Here is a 14,116-nt window from a genome sequence, read left to right as displayed (position 1 = left end):
TCTGTATTTTCCTAAAAAGCTTAATCCTTTCTTGACTTTTCCTAAATCATCGTGCAGTGTAATAAAAAAGAATTGCAAATACATTTACTGATGCTGATACAGAGTAGAAACTCAAAAAAGTCTCTTAGAACGAACCATTTTATGTACGTCTAGCATTTATTTATGTATAATGTTTTTATACATAAAAGGAAACATTAGTCGCTAGTTTCCGAAGTGCTACTGAAACAGCGCTGGTTTTTTGAAGTGCATTTTAATCTTTTTTTTTTTAATAGCTCATTATGTACCCTGAAAATCTCTATTTTTTAAATAAACTGCATTTATTATGAATACGTTTATTTTAAACTAATTTTTACAAATATTTAACATTATGTAGAAAACTATGCAGATTTTTTCTCAGGGGTCAAAATGACTCCTACCATATTTCTAGGTATATTAAGATCGCCATAATTCTAGTGTTAAAAATTTAAATTTTTTCTCTTAAATTTCAATAATTGTAACAATACTCTAAGTGTTTGTATATTATACATTCCTTTCATTTTATGTAACACATGTTTTGAAACAATAATAATAAAAACTTAGCGGGGGAAAAAGAAAACATTTTACAATTATTTTTAAAAAATTTTACTAAATAATTTTATCAAAAGATTTATTTCATATCTGCACTTTTTTACTATTTATATTTTCAAATATACCTACTTCCAAATTTTCGCAGACAATTGTTTTCTACGAGTAAAATATGCAATGCATGCAATAATAAAGTTTCTGTATTAAACAAAATATTTTTGCTAAACAGGCTCGACCGATGGCAATTTTTGACCGATGGGCTGATGCCGATTGTTCAAAGTCGGCCGATTATTTTTTGTTTCAATGGACCGATTCCGATGGAAACACTTTTCTAAAGACGGCCGAAATGTAGGTTTCAAACATTTAAAAAACATTTGGTACGATGTAGAAACTGATGGCAACTCATATTTAAAAAAAAAAAACCGAATAAATGATTATGATAGCTAAATAGGAGCTTCTGGCATATTTAACTCTCTCTTTTTTTTAATGAAAATATTCTATCGAAAATCACAGAATAGTAGAAAAAACACATTGGCCATAGGTATATGTTTCTAACAGAAGAAAAGATAAAAGAGAAAGAGAGAGAGGGATTTAAAGAATAATGAAAAATCACACTAGTACACTAGTAGTTAAATATTCAAAGGTAAAATAAGTTTGGTAAGACCTCATTTGGAGTATGCTGTTCAGTTTTGGTCTCCTTATCTTAAGAAAGATATTAATGTATTGGAAAGGGTTCAAAGGAGTAAATGGACTTTTTCATTTAGACTACAATTCCAGGCTTAGAATGTTAAAAATGTACAGTCTTGGGCAAAGAAGAGACTAAGGGGACATGATTCAATTGTTTAAATTTATTAAAATGAAAGATGTTACGGGGCTCAAGTTTAGCACTGAAAACAGGACAAGGGGTCATTGTTTTAGGCTATTTAAATCTCAGGCTAACATGGATATTAGGAAAAATTATTATTTTAGCAGGGTAGTGGAACCTTGGAACAGCTTACCGAAAGAAATAGTAATGAGCAAGGGAGTAGATAGTTTTAAGAGGGCCATTGATCAAGACTGGGGATTGTAAATTGACTAGGACCAGCCTAGTTGGGCTCAGAGCCTGTTGCAGGTCGTCACTTTTGTATTTGTGTTGTATTAAATTGGAAGGAAAACAAAAATCTATCTAGTAATTTATTGTATTTCAATAATTAAAAATATAAAGAGAGAAGTCTGAAATATCTCTATCGAATAGAATCTCTAACTTCTATATTTTTATATAGAAGTTTGGTAAGACCCCATTTGGAGTATGCTGTTCAGTTTTGGTCTCCTTATCTTAAGAAAGACATTAATGTATTGGAAAGGGTTCAAAGGCGGGCTACAAGGCTAATAAGTGGACTTTCCCACTTAGGTTATGATTCCAGGCTTAGAAGGCTAAAAATGTACAGTCTTGAGCAAAGAAGAGACCGAGGGGACATGATTCAGCTGTTTAAATTTATTAAAACGAAAGATGTTACGGGGCTAAAGTTTAGCACTGAAAACAGGACAAGGGGTCATTGTTTTAAGCTATTTAAATCTCAGGCTAACATGGATATTAGGAAAAATTATTATTTTAGCAGGGTAGTGGAACCTTGGAACAGCTTACCGGACGAGGTGGTAATGAGCAAAGGAGTAGACAGTTTTAAGAGGGCCATTGATCTTCACTGGGGATTGTAAATTGACTAGGACCAGTCTAGCTGGGCCCAGAGTCACTTTTGTATTTGTATTTGTATTTGAAAAATATAACTTTTAATTGTTTTTGGAAAAGAAAAGTCAGGGAGAGCGAAGAGAAGCTGTACTTGAAATCATTTCTTTCCTAAGTGGCACCAAACATAACCTGTAACTGTATTTTCGGAACTTTAGTTTTTAAAAATCTCTGAAGTTACAAATGGTGAGCTGACATTGCGTTTTCAAGCTTACAATTTCAAAAAATATCTGGAGGAAAGTTCGTATGCCTCTCTAGACGACACTTCCGAAAATCGCTCAAAATTGAATTTTTGGAATTTCAGTTTCTAAAAATTGACATGGAAGAGTCTTCAAACTTTCTTTTCGCCTAACTTTATCAAAAGATGGTCTACAATCTCAATTATACCCCTTCCATTTCAAAATGATTCCTGGGAGCGTCTCCAAACCCCCCTCCCAACATCATTAAAGTTCTTCTAAAAGTACTTTAGAAGTTCAATTTTGGAAAATTGCTGCCGAAAAAGTCCCCCCCCCCCCCCTCTTCCTCTAATATCTCCGAAAATCGTCTAAAATTGTAAAGCTTTCATTTTGAGAAAACAGAGTCACTGAACCCAATCCCTTCTTATCACAATACTAAGATTGCTTACAATTGCGTTTTTAAGATTTCTATTTTGAAAAACTTCCTGTGGAGGGAGAGCTCTACTAACACCTTCAAAGATCCTCTAGAACTGTGTTTATAGAACTTCAATTTCCGAAAATTGCTGTGGACAAGTTCGTGAACCCCACTTCTCTGCTTTCGCTACCAATGCTGGGACCTACAATCGTATATTTAAGACAATTTCAGAGGAATTTTTTGGGCAGGCCCATCCCCTGAATTTCTTCTGCCACTAACGCTACTGAAGGGCTTCATAAACTTCTTTTTTAGGACTTCAATTTTTAAAAATCTCTGTTAAAGGGACTATTAACTCTCCCCCTCCCAATATCATCAAATGTCGCGTAAAAAATTGTGTTTCTAGAATTTTAATTTCGAAGAATTGTAGAAGAGACTGTTAACCTTATTTCTCTCCCTAACGCTACCAAAGATGGTTTGCATCATGTTTTAAAGACAAACTGGATAATAGAAATAAATCAAAGGTTTAAAGAAAATATTCACTTGTGAATATCTCTGTAACACATTACAGCACCAAGACCAGTTCTATACACTAATATAATGCAACAGCTTTTGCATTGCACCAGTGCAGAGCTATTTTGAGCATTCATCAGATGCACGTTCATTTTTTTTTACACGTTCGTTGCATTCGTTCATTTGAAAAAGTTGCGAGTGATTTCTCTGCAAGAACTACTCCGTTAAATTGAAAATGTTTCAAAAATCTATCCAAAATATTCTTTTAAAGAAAATCAGAGCTAAAATTAGCTAACAGTAAGAAAATATGTTAGTAAAAACTTCATCAAAAATATTTTATTTAGGTTTAGATGTATAAAGCAATTATAGTTCATTTTGTAAGATATTTATTGGTAGACGGGTGGGGTAAGGTATCTATTTGCCCTTTCCAAAAGTTGCATATTAATTCCTGCTTGGTACAAATTTAAATAAATAAATTTTATTTCAAAAAAAAATTAATAAATAAATAATATCCACGTGGCGTCAGAAAATTAATAAAACCGATTTTTTAAAAAAATTACCAAACAACCTTTCTCTAAAACAGTATTTCTCAACCTCTTGTGACCCGCGGACCAGCAAAAACTTTTTAAACATGTTCGCGAACCGGTAAGGTTTTTTTTCCTTTTTACTTTCTATTCGTTCACAGTTAAAAATTTAAGAATTTTTTTTCTTAGCAAAAAAAAAAAAAAAGAGGGAAAAAAAAAACTTGCATGCCATTAAAAACAGGTCAAAAAGGATTTTGGACTGGCGAGGTTTTTTAAAAAGAAATATAAATGAACAAATAAATAAATAAAACTTTGCATGGTGTCAAAGAATTGTCACAAACAATACATGTCTAGATAAGTAATCTGCAACAACTAGAGGACACTGATCCCTGCTCGCTGCTGCTCACAAACAATCGAAGATTGCTTTGCAATCTTATTTGGTTTGTGAAGATTTAAAGCGCATAATAAGAAGAATCTGATTAAAATGCCCGTTAGTTATCTGAAAGATATAATTGCCTTGAAAGAATAAAAATATTTATGTAATAATTTGAATATTTTTTTAATATTCAATAGTATAAGAAAGAATTCAATAAATTTCCTGATTTCGTTTACTTTAACCGCTTCCCTAAAAAGCTGCAAATTATTTTTATAAAATTAGTTTATCACAAAAAATTGAGAGGAAGGTTGAATATAGAATTTCGGAAATGTACTTTTTTTTCATCCTTCATTCCCGCTTCCCCTCTAAAAAATTTTTTTTTAAGACGATGACAAAACTATAAATACAGATTTCAGTGATAAAACTAGTCTTTTTTTCACGCCTTAAAAGTGAAAATGAAAAATATGGACTTTTAAAGGATTTACCATACAAACACTGAATTTGGCATTTCTTGAACTTACGATGGAGCTTTTGCTTCTGCTGCACTTAAAGTCTTCAATTAAGTGCCAGATTATGTGTCAGAACGTGAGGATATTTATTTTTTTAGTGTTAAGTTAACAAAGTTAAAAATCAGGTAAATAACGAGATTTTACGGAAGCAGGGTTTTGGGAAGAAAAAATTTTGGACACTTTATTCCCCAATATAGGGTGATCATCCAAATTTGAACCTCGTTTTTTGTACAAAATTGCTCAATTAATACGTTAACATGTGCAGTAGTTATTTCAATTCAAGAGAGTAAAATTCTTAAAACTCTCAAAAAAGTGATAGTTTGTTAAGTGTCTGCCATGCATGTTAGGAAAATTTCGGTAGTGACCCAAAATTCAGCATGCTATGAAATCCAAAATTGGTGTTGGTCCCGTTGCTTTCTGACTTTTGGCCCTATGTTGTACTTACTTTTAACTATGCACCCGGTGGCAGAAAACTGCCGACACAGCGACATTGTCGCAGAATGAGAGAGAGTTTGTGCAGAAAGATTTTGCACTAAGGGGGGGGGGGAAAGAGAAAGGGAGTAAAAAATCAGCAATAAACCCATTCTGCAAAACAATACCTAACGATTGCTGTTTCGAGGTAAAAAATATGACTTGACTACAAATTAAAGAAAAGGCCTGATTTTCTGCGAAAAAAAATTGCGACATTTATTTTGCAACAAAAAAAAAACTTTGGCGAGCGATCATTGATGACCGTGGTAGTCTGCAACACCGGAGATTGGGAGATATAGCATGGATAGAAATCGGTTCTAATGGAGCGATTTTGAAGCAACCTTGTGTTGATCAGTGGTTTCGCATTGGCTTTGCAACGCACATGTTGTGTTTATTTGTTTGGAAGACTTGTGCAGACTTACTTTCGAGCTTTTTTTCACCTCTGTTGAAAAATAAATTTAAGCCACAGATGGAATACTTGATAAACTGTGTGGTATTTTGGGCTGACCAATCGTTATTCAGATAGAGGTGCTTATCTTTATATATTAAAATCTTCTGTGCAGATGTTTGTCACCATAAGGCTTTTAAACAACTGGACCGATTTTTATCAATTTTTTTGTGTGTAATTAAGTTGTAGCAAGCATGGTTTCAAAGAGCAACGGATCAAATCGGAAGCGTTTTTGTTAATTAATTAATTTAAACATTGGATGGTTATATCTCCCAAATGCTTAATATTTATTTTAACCCATTGTTGAGCGAGAACTGAAATAAATATTTAACCAATTGCCAAAGGACAATAAGAAAGCCTGCTCTGCTTTTTGTAATGAAATTTCCTACTGCGATATGTCAATTGAGAATAGATAAAACACAGAGAGAGAGTGTGAAGCCTTCACATTTCTTGAAACCAAAGATTTTAGGTCCTGTGATATATTTTGAAGTAAAGTACAGGAAGGTTCATGCAAAACGTGTGTTCTGTCGTCGTAGTTGCAACATGTGACCGGATCGGTGCTTTAGGTTTTCCTATCAAATGGTCAGAAAGTACCGTACCTAGCAACATTTGTTTCTCGGCTGAAATCAATCTGAATTTTGGCACCAATGTCAAGAATACTTTAAGGAATATCTAACTAACCAGTATATTGTTAATGTAAAAGATGATGAAATTTAAAGACGAAACAAATTTTATTTTCATCCAGATAAATTACAACAGGGTAGTTCTGTACACAAAGGATCAGTGCAGTGGGAAATCTTTATCTTTGGTGGAAAGAAGAAACTAGGCAATATGTGAAGTTTAAAAAGTTTTCGTTCAAAAGATTGGACAGCTAATCGGTTGGAGTTGGCTTCGCTCACTGACAGAGGCGTAGCTAGACCTGACTTTCGGGGGGGGGGGGGGGGTTACTTCTTTTATTTTATATATATATATATATATATATGTGTGTGTGTGTGTGTGTGAACTTTTACATACTTTGGAATGGGGTGCCTCCAAGTTCGATACTTGTGTCAAACAAAACAAAATCAAAGAATCTTTTTTTTTATTTATTCATTTTTTGTAATGTTTTGGAAAATTTAACTTTTTTTTCCTTTTTCTCCATTTAATTTAAAGTGAAACTTTCTAGCAACAGGTCTAGTCAAAACCAGTCTATCCAAATCAGGGGGAAAATAGGCTAACACACATCTGCAAAAGCTGGCATCACTGAAAGCTAATAGATGGATCCATTTCCGCCTGTGAACTGGATGTTTGACTTTTAATCTCATCGGTGGTCAGACTATTTTTACTAACTTGGTTCGCACTAAAAGCATGAAATAAAATAAAAAAAGACTTCTTGATTATAACCTGCAAAAAATGAAATGACTTTTCACATCGTTATATTTATATGTTGCTTTTTATATGTATTTACATTTATGCTAGTTCTAAAGCAGTTAATAAAATTTGAATTAAAAAAGAGGGAAGAAATATAGGTGGTAGAAAGTTATTTGCACAAAGCTGCATACCATCTGTTCTCCTTTCAAGTTTTTATTTTTAATTTTATTAGCTGCTTTAGAATTTACATAAATATCTATTTGAGAAAGCAACAGCAATTTTCGAGTGTTATAAACAGAAGTCTTGTTTATTTTCTACTTTTTAATGCGAACCAAGCTAACAGAAATAGTACAGAACAGTCTAGATTCATTTTCGTCATTTTCATTCTTTTAGAGGGGTGGGGGGGGTTAAAAAGCTTGTTATCGGTTTTGCTCGCTTCATTATACAACAACGTTCACTTAGAATATACTATTCTAAATAGTTCAGACTGCACGTTTTTAAAAGAACACGCAGTAAATACTGGCTAACATTTTCGACAAATCGATGTGATTGCGGTGGATTTTCTGGTTAGCAAAAGCCGTTTTGACTATGACAGCACAACGCCAACAAAAACCTTATGTCTCAAATTCCGGCTATGCTATCATTTTCGGATTCGAAGCCCAATGATCTTCAAAGCAGCAAGCAAAAGCATTTTCTTCAACTCGAAACAAAAAGGGCTGAGGGGGCAAAAAAAGGAGAAATGCGTTCCACGAATAGGTTTTCTAGGAAGATTAACGAAAGGACAGTCGTTTCGAGCACTTTCTTGGAAGAAGAGTAAAGGGGTGAAATTCACAGGTTGAGTATTAGTTGCATTATGGATGAGTATTTCAAGTTCATGGTTAAAAGTCATTCAAGTTAAAAGCCATTTTGCTCTGTTATCTGGTTTAGTACTGTTCTGTGATCGCTCTCTTTCTTAAAATTATGATTCCTTAAAGAAAACCAAGCTGATAGGAGGGAAAAGAGAGTTTAAGATTTTTTCAAGTAAAGAAAAAAGGAAAATCCTAGAATATTGGCCAGGTTAGATTTGCAGCAATTGCTAACCTCAAAAAGATAAATAATTAATCAAAAAACAAGAAAAAGAAAAAATCAGGCACCAAAAAGCAATAAAAGATGTTTTCTCCAAAAAGATATGCACAAAGTTTCTTTTACTGTCAAAATGTTTCCTTAAACTGGCAATAAAGTACTTAATAATGTAATAATAGAATAAAGACCTAACAAAACTAATACAGAGGAATTTTGATCAAGAGCCCATGTTGTCTATAGTATCGATTTCAAATTTTCACCATCATATTCCAAATTTCTATAAAGTTTCTTAAAGCCCCCGTATCTTAAAACCTCTTTATCTCGATTTTTTTCCTTCCTGTGAAATTCGAAACATACAGATTCAACTGTATGTAATATTCCCACTGCGCCGCTCATAAAATTAAACATACTTAACAATTTTCAGAATCTATGACAAAAAAAGGCTACATATACGTAGATTTAACAAATCAATCTCATTTCTAAAGCGAAGTGTGAAATTTCACTCAATTATCAAAAAAATGTTGCAGCACAGTGAGGAGTGAGGCGTCTTTACGCTTGATTGTCACTCATTGAGCTGATTTTCAATGGCACTGGGGGGGGGGGGGGGGAAGCAAAGTGAATTTTTGACCACTGTTATTCAAAAAAAAAATTGATTCTTTTTTCTTTTCTTTTTTTTTTCTCTTCTCTTTTTTTCTCTTCTCTTTTCTTTCTCTTCTCTTTTCTTTCTTTCTCTCTCTCTCTCCTTTTTTTTGGGACAAACATTTGGGGGGGGGGGTTTGTCCCCCAAACCCCCCCCCCCCCCCTTAGCTACGCCCCTGCTCACTGATCGGCTGGATTACAGTAACGTGGTGGCTTGGCGACTCTGACTATAAACAATAGAGTTGAGTTATCATTTGTTTACATTTTCAAACTATTTATTGTATTTTTTGTTTATTTGGCGAAATATTACAAATTGCAAAGGATTTTTTGCGTTTTTAAAGAGTTTTTAGACATTTTAATTGAAGAATGTGTTTATTTTACATCGGGAGGGGGGAGGGATGAGTGATTTTCCCTTATTCAGAGAACTGTTTTTACCTTGATCATTTTTCTAAACGATATCCTTTCGATTGTTTTATTCTTTTTCATATGGAGGATGTTGCAGCGGGATTTCCTGTTTATTCTAGATGGGTAGTTAGATTTTTACACTTAATATCTGAGGACGCTTTTTATCCTTTGAGTATGGCTGAAGGAACAAATCATCAAGTACGGGATAAAAAAAAGTTAATAAAACAACTACTCAGTGGGCATTAGATAATTCAAGTTGTAATAAATATACGCATTCCAACACCATAGCAGCTTAAAACATTTTTTTAAACAATTTTTTCGGTAGAACGGGTTCAAACACTTGATAGTTTATTGAAATTTTTTAACTTTTCAATTTACAAAGTTTGAACAGAACAACGTCTGTCGGGTGCTCTAGTATGAATGAAAATCTCTGCTCTTTGGAGGAGCTACAGATTTTTTTCTAAATGCATATTCTAATTGAATTCTTTTTTCTTTGTATGGAAAAGGAACTTTTGTTTGCTCCAGGATTTGATTCAAATTTTTTTTTTTTTCACATGAGGGAGGGAACAGGGTAGGTTTTTATTTTATTATTATTATTATTATTATTATTTTTTTTTTTTTTGCTTTTCATGCATAGAGTATTTTAATAAAATCCTTTTTTTTTCTGGGGGGTGGTTGGATTTTTGATTTGTTCTAACTAAAATGTGTATTTTAATTAAATTCATTCTCCTTTTGGGGGGAGGGGGATACTTTGTTTGTAATATTGTGTATTGCATATATTAATTGAGTTCTTTTCTATGAAAGGGTGATCTTTATGTATTCATTTTTCCCCAAATTACATGCATATTTAATTTTTTTTTTCAAACTTTATTGCATATTTTAATTAATTTTTTTTATGGAAGGAGAAGGGGTGATCCTTATTCATTTTTTCAAATCACATACATGTTTTAGTTTTTTTTTCCTTGGGAAAGGGGTTTTTTCCCCCAAACTGTAATGCATAATTTAATTATTTTTTTTTTCTTTGGATCTTATTTCTTGGAATATTGAATAGATATGTTGCATCTGTATTATTATTTTATTAAGAACTATGGATAAGTGCTAAGAGATTAAGACTGAAACCTTCTACACATCTCTGTTTAAGTAATCACACCCTACTATAACATAATACTTTACATTAGCATTATATAAAGTAGCATAATAATTTACATTGCTTTTGGTCAGATTAGATTTTTTTTTTTTTTTTTCCACTTTCCAACTGCTGTTACCATGGTGTTAATCTTTTTAAACATATAGATTCAGCTCAAAGTCCCTTTTTTTCTTTAGCAAAAACTGAAAATCTATTGGAAGCCATGATACTGAGTTTAAATGCTCTTCCTTTTTGTTATGCCAAAATTGTTAATAAATTTTTCACTTCTGTAATGAATTGCACTTAAATTTATCCATTAGTTCATTTGTCACTTCACCGAGCATTCTTGCAGAAAGAAATCAGGTCCAGAAAATTTGTCGCAGAAAGTAAAATAAAATTATGCCACAGGGACTATGCATTAAAAATTAAATAAATTTAAGTTTGGTTTTTTTCCCCGTCTTTTCCAAAAAACATCGGCATACATCAGCATTTAGATGTTTCTCAAAGCCGATGTTTTCTCCAAGTTAGCATTAGCTGCTAATGCCGATGGCTAAATTTTTGAACCATGGGTGCCGATGCATCGGTCAAGTCTTAACAGATACAAGTATGAATAATAAAATGTAAAAGTAGGCTGCTTTGCATTATTCAAAATCAGAGAAAGTTGTGTGGGGGGGGGGGCACTGATGGAAAACCAAAAAAAATAATGGAGTGCCCTCTCACCTCAATATTTCATACTAAAAAAAAAATTTGGAACTGATGTGATATACCCCACCCTTGGCGACTTTTTCCTGTTGGCGCCAAGAAAGCGATGTATGACGACATATGTCATACATCGTTCTTAGCGATGCTTTTTTAGCGCCAACAGGAAAAAATCAGATAAAAAAACATGATCAAAGCACTTCAGAACACAATATATATAAAATCAACATAAAAGCACAACAAAAAACATCACGAATATATGCTTCAAAAATGTATAGGACCGGGGTTTTTTGTAAACATATTAAAATACAATGAAATAAATTATTGTATTAATTACAAGTCGAAATTAATGCATTAATTTTTTTTTCATCATTTCTCTGGGATACGAGCCCTCGGTCTCATAGTACTTTCGTAATGAGACCTCGGCTCACCGGCCCTGCCTCGGTCTCATTACGAAAGTACTATGAGACCTCTGGCTCGCCAGGACCTCACTCCGCTCGGTCCGTTATCCCTCCGACTGTTAATATACATTACAGTCGGAGTATGATCACAATTATGTATACTTATGTATATTATGCATATTCATGTGTATGTACACCCAAGGGTGGCTCCTTCCGTGCAGTGTACAATAATGACACAGTTTTAAGTGTGAAATATGCACCATTATTGTGCAGATTTATTAATAAAATTCAGCATTTTTAAGAGTACAACCGAAAGAACTTTCAATTGTTAACATAAAATTCAGTACCTAAAGGAGGCACGTTAATGTCTAAATAATTCGTGGCATCGATAAGAATTAACTTTTAGAACAAAATAACCGTACTATTTCTGTAAAATTAATTTACATACAGTAAAAATAAAGTTAAAAACTACAAGAACCCCTCAAGGATTTGTAAAAACAAAGAATTTTGGAAGTGAGAGGTGTTTTTTGAATGCTAAAATAAAGAACTACTTACCTTTTTATATGGTATAAATATTCACTCAGTCTAAAACAATACATCATATGACAATGGCATGTTACAGATACACACCACGTTGGAGTTAACTTTTTATTAACCTTCAAGTTTGAAGAAACTGGCATTTTCTAATGTTTTTACTTCAAAACACAACTACTGAATCTAAACTAACACAAAATAAGCATTCCTGTAAGGTATATTGCACAAAACAACACGTATCTCTCTCTGCGTAAAACCAAGTAAAGAACCCAAGTAAACAAGTTCGAACAAGTTTGCCTTCGCGTTGCCAACCACAGGTTAGTTTCACCAGGGATGCCATGCTTAAAAATTTATCGCCTCATTGGCGAGAAAAATATTTCAATTTTGTGCAAAAAATCGGATGTCGCCAAATGTGGGGGGGGGGGGGGGGTATATCACATCTGTACCAAAATTTTTTTTTCAACTTTGAAATTCGCGGCTGCCTAGGTCGCCTATCCCAAGAGTGCGGGGTTTTGGGGAAGACTGCACCATTAAATTTTTCGGCAGCGGGGTTGTTTTGAGGGGTATTTTTCTCTTTGTTTGGGGGGGGGAGGCTCTTGCTTTGTGGAGTATTTGCAATATCTAGGGGGAGGGGGGTGAGCCTTTGCTCATAGGGGGTGGGTGATGGGCAGCCCTACATTAAGTAAAGAGAAGAAAAGGGGCTAATAGAAGGAGAAAATATTAGTTTTCTTAAATAATAGACTATATCTAAAAGAATTTTACTCATTTGGGGCCCCCTAAAAATTGGGGGGCCTTAGATCACGACCTAGTTGGATTGTTTGGTAATCAGACCCTCCTGACAGAAACAAAACTAAAATGGAGAACTTTTTCTCTTTAAAAATTGATTTTTCTGGCTTGTGTTATGCTGAGTACAAACACTGACAAAAGGTGCTTTCCTTTTTGATATAATTTGCCTTAATAAGTTCCAATCTTCCTGAATTTAAGTATACATTTTTTGTACTTACCAATATCTTTTTAGTCTATGTAAGTTTTTTTTTTTTGCTTTATGTTAGGATAATATTGAAAAAAAAAAGTCAATTAAAAAAAAAAAAATCTGGGTCCCCTTTTAGGTTTGGGGCCCGGACCAGCAGGTGTCCCCCCTCCCTGTGCACACCCCCTGACTACCCGGTCCTTGAAGGGGCTTTCTAATTTTAGTTATGATTAGGAGAGCATGAAGTGATATGATCCAAGTATTTAAGTTTATTGGCTAAATTTCTGCATGAATGGTAAAACCAGGTATCATTGTTTTAAGATTTTCAAATCCCAAGTTAATTTTGAAATCGGAAAAAAAAATACTACTTCAACAAGGCTATAGGTTTTTGGAATAGTTTATCAGAAGCAGCTGTTTCTGGCAATGGGCCGAATAGTTTTAAGAGGACTCATGATCTTCATTGGGCATTGATAAATTGGCTATGACCTGCCTAGATGGGCCCAGAGCCTGTTGCAGTCGTCCCTTTTGTATTTGTATTTAATTTATTTCAATCATAAAAGCTGAAATAATGTTTCCTCTGTACAGAAAAAAGAAATACTACATATTGAAAAAAAAAACTAAGGATTCAGTTGCTGCATTAAGGAAAATTAGACTGAATGCACAAAATACCTTGCAATGTTTTAGAGCTGCTTTGTAATCTTTCTCCTTTAAACATTCTCTAGCTTGCTTTAGTAACGATTTGATTTCTTTCGCATCCATAAAAGAAAATTTAATCTGAAATTTCGAGAGAAAAAAAATATTACATGAATGCTTAAAAGTACATATTGATTTGCAACAGTCCATTAAAACTCAACAATTCAAGGAAAAGAAGCGTACTTTATCTTAGATTTTTAAATGCCTGGTTGAAAGTGAACACTTTTTTCTTATTTTAATAAGATCAAAAATTTCCCCAGACAGAGCATCAAATTTCAAATTAATTCCACATCGAAAATGTAAACAGACAGATGTTTAACGAGTTCCGGTAATGCTAATGCCAACTTCAATAAGATAATAACATTTGTTGACACAAATCCCTTGACATTTTTCTAAAATAATGTAAAAGGAAGTGGTTAAAATGCCTTCTCGCCAAGCACCGAATTTGAACTGAAGGTTGGTAATTTGGCGTGATTTCGGTCGAAGGTTCGAAATATTGTAGGTTTGCTGTATGAAACGAA

At 33.5% G+C, this 14,116-nt stretch overlaps 1 protein-coding gene across 1 annotated transcript in view; it reads right to left on the bottom strand.

The window, feature by feature from the left end:
- Nucleotides 1–13,899, bottom strand: part of LOC129230668 (tetratricopeptide repeat protein 37-like) — a 138,001-nt gene extending 124,102 nt beyond the window's left edge. Inside the window, exons 1-2 of the mRNA XM_054865085.1 lie at nt 13,779–13,899; nt 13,572–13,676 (exon numbers count right to left, since the gene is read on the bottom strand). Of these exons, the coding sequence (XP_054721060.1) occupies nt 13,572–13,661 (90 nt within the window). The 5' untranslated portion in view covers nt 13,662–13,676; nt 13,779–13,899. The remainder of the gene's footprint in view (nt 1–13,571; nt 13,677–13,778) is intronic.
- Nucleotides 13,900–14,116: the final 217 nt, after the last annotated feature.

The sequence above is a fragment of the Uloborus diversus genome, chromosome 1 (assembly GCF_026930045.1).
Source record: "Uloborus diversus isolate 005 chromosome 1, Udiv.v.3.1, whole genome shotgun sequence".
Lineage (NCBI taxonomy): Eukaryota > Metazoa > Arthropoda > Arachnida > Araneae > Uloboridae > Uloborus > Uloborus diversus.
The sequence above is the reverse complement of the archived record's forward strand: the minus strand, read 5'-3'. Positions and strand labels throughout refer to the sequence as shown.